The sequence below is a fragment of the Bufo bufo genome, chromosome 3 (genome assembly GCF_905171765.1).
Source record: "Bufo bufo chromosome 3, aBufBuf1.1, whole genome shotgun sequence".
NCBI lineage: Eukaryota > Metazoa > Chordata > Amphibia > Anura > Bufonidae > Bufo > Bufo bufo.
Window position 1 is genome coordinate 423,036,519 of NC_053391.1, and position 6,000 is coordinate 423,042,518.

At 46.6% G+C, this 6,000-nt stretch overlaps 1 protein-coding gene across 1 annotated transcript in view; it reads right to left on the bottom strand.

Annotated features, from left to right (window-relative positions):
- GPM6B (glycoprotein M6B) overlaps positions 1-5,447 on the bottom strand; it is a 128,843-nt gene extending 123,396 nt beyond the window's left edge. The window contains exon 1 of the mRNA XM_040424935.1: positions 5,308-5,447. Within this exon, the coding sequence (XP_040280869.1) occupies positions 5,308-5,311 (4 nt within the window). The 5' untranslated portion in view covers positions 5,312-5,447. The remainder of the gene's footprint in view (positions 1-5,307) is intronic.
- Between the last annotated feature and the right edge of the window lie 553 nt (positions 5,448-6,000).

Genomic DNA, 6,000 nt, shown 5'->3' on the forward strand with positions numbered 1-6,000 from the left:
TACCGGACTGGCATCCTGCTTAGTGCCACCGCTGCTGTACAGTAATACACTGGTATAGATCATACATGTGTATTACTGTACTGAGGCGGCAGCACAAAGCGTACGGCGTCATAGCAACCAATGACGCCGTGCGCTCCTGCTCCAAGCAGGATCTCAGTCCGGTATCTCACGGACGTGTAAATTCAGCCTTAGGGTGCTCTGGTTTCCTCCCATACTCCAAAAAGAAAAAGAAAAAAATAAAGTGAAGCCTGCCTCATCAGCTGCTCCTGTTGCAATGCTTTCCCTGTAACTAACGCTACTTTCACACTAGCGTTTTTACTGGATCGGGCAGGGTTCAGCAAAAACGCTTCTGTTACTAATAATACAACCGCCTGCATCCATTATGAACAGATCCGTTTGTATTAACATACACAAGACGGATCCATCATGAACTCCATTGAAAGTCAATGGGGGACGGATCCGTTTTCTATTGTGGCAGAGAAAACGGATCCGTCCCCATTGACTTTCATTAGGAGTCATGCTGGATCCATCTTGCTCCGCATCCCAGGACGGAAAGCAAACTATAACATGCTGCGGTTTGCTCTCCGGTATGAGAAGGGAACGGACTGCATTTTGGAGCATTCCGTTCTGTTCAGTTACGTTTTGTCCCCATTGACAATGAATGGAGACAAAACTGCAGCATTTTTTTCCGGAATTGAGCCCCTATGATGGATCTCAATACCGGAAAAACTAAAACGCTAGTGTGAAAGTAGCCTTACAGATTTCGACTCCTAGTTTCTCTTGACACATAGGATATGACTGCTCAACCAATCACTGGCTGCTGCGGGGACCTGCCTCAGACAGTCATTTGCTGTGTGTGTCAAGAAGGACCAGAAAAGACAAAGTGATGAGTAACTCGGGAAGCCTCAAAAATGGAGCGTAGTGAGGTTTAAGTATTGCTTCTTTTAGTCTTTCTTAAAGGGGTTGTCTCACTTCAGCAAACAGCATTTATCATGTAAACAAAGTTAAAAGGGGTTGTCCCACAAAAAATATTCTACAGTTTTAAACCAGCACCTGGATATAAATACATTTGCATGTAATTAAAAATTTTGTATAGCCACTGAGTTATTCTATAAAATATATCTGTATAGCGCCACCTGCAGTTTGTTCTTTTCCTTATTTCTTTGTCCTGCTCACTGAGATGGCCGCACATGCTCAGTTTCATCCTTCTACTGCCTCCTGAGTTGTGATAGGGAGAGCATGGACACGCCGCCTCAGCTGCAGCTTTTTTCATTTTTTACATTAACCATGGAAATAACCCCTTTAATACAAGGCACTTACTAATGTATTGATTACCCATATTGCCTCCATTGCTGGCTGGATTCATTCATTTCCAGCAGATACAAGGTGGCCAGGACAGGAGCTGCTGCACATGCGTGCCTATGAGCCTGGCCACCAGAGAGGCCGGCACTTTTTCCTATAGTGTGCGAGCACGACCATCACTGCTGAATTGCAGGTGGTTGTAACCCTTAAAAGTTAGGCTACTTTCACACTGGCGTTTTGGCTTTCCGTTTCTGAGATCCGTTCAGGGCTCTCACAAGCGGTCCAAAACTGGAAAAGGATCCGCTCAGAATGCCTCAGTTTGCATCCGATCAGTCTCCATTCCGCTCTGGAGGCGGACACCAAAACGCTGCTTGCAGCGTTTTTCTGTCCGCCTGACAAAGCGGAGCCAAACGGATCCGTCCTGGCACACAATGTAAGTCAATGGGGACGGATCAGTTTTCACTGACGCACAATAGAAAACGGATCCGTCCTCCATTGACTTTCAATGGTGTTCAAGACGGATCCTTCTTGGCTAGGTTACAGATAATACAAACGGATCCGTTCTGAACGGATGCAGACAGCGTATTATCTGAACGGATCCATCTGTGCAGAACCATGATGGATCCGCACCAAACGCGAGTGTGAAAGTAGCCTAAGCGGAATATAATGAGATTGAAAAGCCTTCTGTAAGAAAAAAATAAAATAAAAAAATAATTACAACATCTTTAAATGCAGCTCCAAGGGCGACAAGCAGCGGGGACCTCCAGCATCGCACAAGCTAGTAGGGTCAGTTCTCCGTTCTCTGCTGAGATGCGGTAACATATGAAGAAAGGTGGGTCTTACGTCATGAAAACTCTCTGAACTAATATATTTACCTGTAACAGTATAGAAAACCCACACATACTCAGCACTGCTACATCTTTATCGCACTCGCCAAGTGGCTGATTTCAGTAAGAATTTGGAAGAACTGCTGGCTCGCTGTGAACAGGCTATGGGACATCCTACATCTGACAGGGGGCAGGTCTCCTCCATTTCACTTTAGAGTCCTGCTGCTTTCTTTCTAATGATAAAACCAGAGTGCTCAGATGGAAAACCATTCAGGAGTCTTACTGAGCCCAAAGGATCTCTGCACCTCCCTCTGACTTATTACAGAACCGCGGTAATACTCAACGGAAAAGGAGTTTTTTCTTATTTTTAACCAGTAACTATCCCATCGAATGTGTCTGAAAAGAGGCAAACTTACTTCTGGAACTCCAGCTACAGCCTAAGTGCTCATGCCGTATGCGGAACCATTCACTTCAATGGGGCTGCAAAAAAACGGACATGACTGTATACATTCCGTGTCCGTATGACTGTTCGGCAAAGCTATTATTGTCCACATTACAGACAAGGATATGACTGTTCTATTAGGGGCCAGCTGTTCCGTTTCGCAAAATACGAAATGGATACAGCCTGTATCCGCAATTTGTGGACCGCATAACAACAACGGTCATATGCATGAGCCCTAATTCTATTCTTATAGTCCACAGCTATGGAAGGCATAGCATAGTTTACTCCTTGCTCCAGGATCACTTCTCTAAGGCTAGGTCTAGGGCACAACTACACTGCAACATTTTGTCGCACGACAATTTTTATAATAATAGTCCGTGGTGTCGCAATGCGACATGCTGCGACTGCAACAGTCGCATAAAAATCCATCTCGAATGGATTTTTTGCGACTACCACGTCGCAATATGTCCCAGTGCGACACCATAGACTATCATTATAAAAATCGTCATGCGACAAAATGTCACACGACAAACGTCGTCGTGTAGACCTAGCCCAAGACCTTTTTCACACAAGAGAGTTTTCCGTCTGGATGCGATGTGTGAAGCAAATGCATGGCATCCGGACTGAATCCTGACCCATTCATTTCAATGGGTCTGTGCACATGAGCGGCGCTTTTCACGCATCCTCTCTGCGTTCAGAAAAAAAATCACAGCATGTTCTATATTGTGCGTTTTTCACGCAGCTCTCGTTCCATAGAAGTGAATGAGGCTTGTGTGAAAAACGGAAGGCATCCGGACGCAATGCGTTTTTCACTGATGGTTGCTAGGAGATGTAGATTGGTGTTCTTCAGTTTTTCTTCATGTACGTGAAAAACGCAAGCAATCCGGATGGAAAAAATGCACATACTGAACGCAGTCTCGGAAAAAAATGATAACCATCAGTTTTTCCCTGAACAGATCCTGACACAATCCGCATCACTCATGTGAACGAGGCCTAAGGAAGCAATAGATCAACTAGAAGACACAAAGCCACAATACCGAAATTACACATAGATGGCATTTAGACAACAGCAACGATTTCAGCCACTGGGAACCACATGGTAGACAGGGTGGCCACCTTTACCACAAGGGAACCCGTCACCATGAAAATGCTATGTAATCTGCAAGCACCATGTTATAGAGCAGGAAGAGCTGAGCAGATGGATATATAGTTTAATGGGGAAAGATTTATTAGAACTTGTAAATTAAAAGGGTTCTCCGGTTTTTTACTATTGACGACCTACCAGATCGGCGGGGGTCCCACACCGGTCATCTGTATGAAGGGAAGGCGCGTGCACGGTGCCGTCTCACTTCTCTCTTCCTGCTGCTAAGTATGGCGAGAAGGGAGACGACACGTGTGCACCTTCTCTTCATACAGCACCTCCTCCGATCTGATATTGATGACCTATCCTGAGGGCAAGTCAGCAATATGAAAAGCCCGGGCAACCTCTTTAATACATTAAATTCCCGCTCATTCTGGGCCCTGAAGTCCAGGAGGCGGTCCTATCATTGATTGACAGCTCTCTGTATACACAGTCATAGCGGGAGGGCTGTCAATCACTGATAGGACCGCCTTCTTGACTAAGACCAAAATGAGCATACATTTTAAAGAATGAACTGAAACTTTTTCCATAAAACTATATATCCATCTGCTCAGCTCCTCCTGCTCTATAACCTGCTGCTGGTAGAGGGTGACAGGGTCCTCTTTTAAGAAAACTATTAATCTAGTGAATGATGCATGAACATGATCCAGATTCAGTGAGTTGCATGTAGTCGTCCCAGCCCCCAAAACTTCTAATCCCATTCCACTTGTCAGCCGGTGGGCTACTCCACCGTCACACATCATCTTTAATTAGGTCCCCCCCATTGTTTAAACCATGGGTCACGTCAGGTCCCAGTGAATGCACTAGGAGCGGGTGGGAAAGCTGCTGTGTAGAGACATTCCATGTGGCAGCTTTACATCACTTGTAGGGGACATCCAGAAAGAACCAGAATGACAGGGACGTCTTATCTGAAGAGCGGGACCCTGGAATTATGGGATGGTAGAAATATGAAAGTAATACACAAGACGTCACCGCCCAGTCCTGCTATATGGTGCCACTTGTCTCAACCAGCCCGGCACAACACGTAAAAAGTTTACATCAGGACATTAACGGCTCTGAGATAAACTTCAGTCCTGGCTGCGGTGTTTGAGTCAAACACAGAAGTAGGTACAAAAAAAAATAATAATATTAGAATCAGTCTTTTCTTATAGTTTTGGATCCAATCCTGACCGTGTGTGATCCCAGCCCTATAGGGCAGGTCCTCTGTGGACGGGACACATGGATACCTAATGCAGCCATCACCCCCTTCCTAGAAACAACTCCTTGAGATGACATTAGAAGATCTAATATATTAGAAAGTTATTTTAGCCATAGGGCTGTTACCCCCTGTAGTCCATACAGAACCCCCTCCCCACTGGTAAACCCTCAGGGCTGCTGCTCATCAACTTAATAGGAAATTAGCAGCAGCAATAGTGAGTGCAGGAGGGCGAACTTCACACACCTTGCCCCTATTCATAAAGCCTATGCCCCCTCACCTGGCACAGCCCCCTGCCCCGGTGGGAAAGTTTGGAAAGTTCGGAGAAGCCTTAGTAACAGGGGACAAGGCGCCGCAGAGCACGCCGGCAGGGAAAGGGTTGACGGGCACAGGTACTTACCCATGACTGCGCCCTGTCCTGTGCCTCCTCGTCTGCCCGGTGTGAGTGCCCCGTGTGCCCGCTCCGGATGCTACTGAGATGTCGCCGCTCGCTCTCACTTCATCAGAGATGTAGTAGCCCGGGCTGCCTGACAAGCTCTGCAGCGCAGGGGGAGGCGGGCCAGTGACGTCACGCCGCGGAGGGGCGGGGCTTTTGCAGTAAGACCCTATGACGTCACCGTGGAGCTGACTCCATTTAGATTTGATGTTTCAGTTGGGATAAACTTGGCACACAGGAAGTATGTGAGAAGCACACTGCAGAGGTGGTCTTCTGTCAGTCTCTGCCCCCTCACTGAATGCACAGATGCTCATAGATGTCACCCACTCTGACCCCTGTCTTTTAGAAGGGTGACTATTTGGTGCATGGCTGCCCATTCAATGGAATGGGTGATATGTAAAACCATGTCACCAGAGCCTACTTACATGGGTTACACACACTGATCTCTGACCAAATCTGTTACCTGAGGACCTCACTGTTTAGTCCGTCTGCATTGTTAATGGCTGCACTGCACCCACAATACCTATGTCATATCATTATTTATTTTCAGTTTTACTTACAAAATAGGCACCGTCCAGGTGTGGCTTTGGACTCCGTAAACTGGTGAACAGATTCCACTGCGGGGCCACAGTGAGCGCGGTACTGTGCAGGCGCACA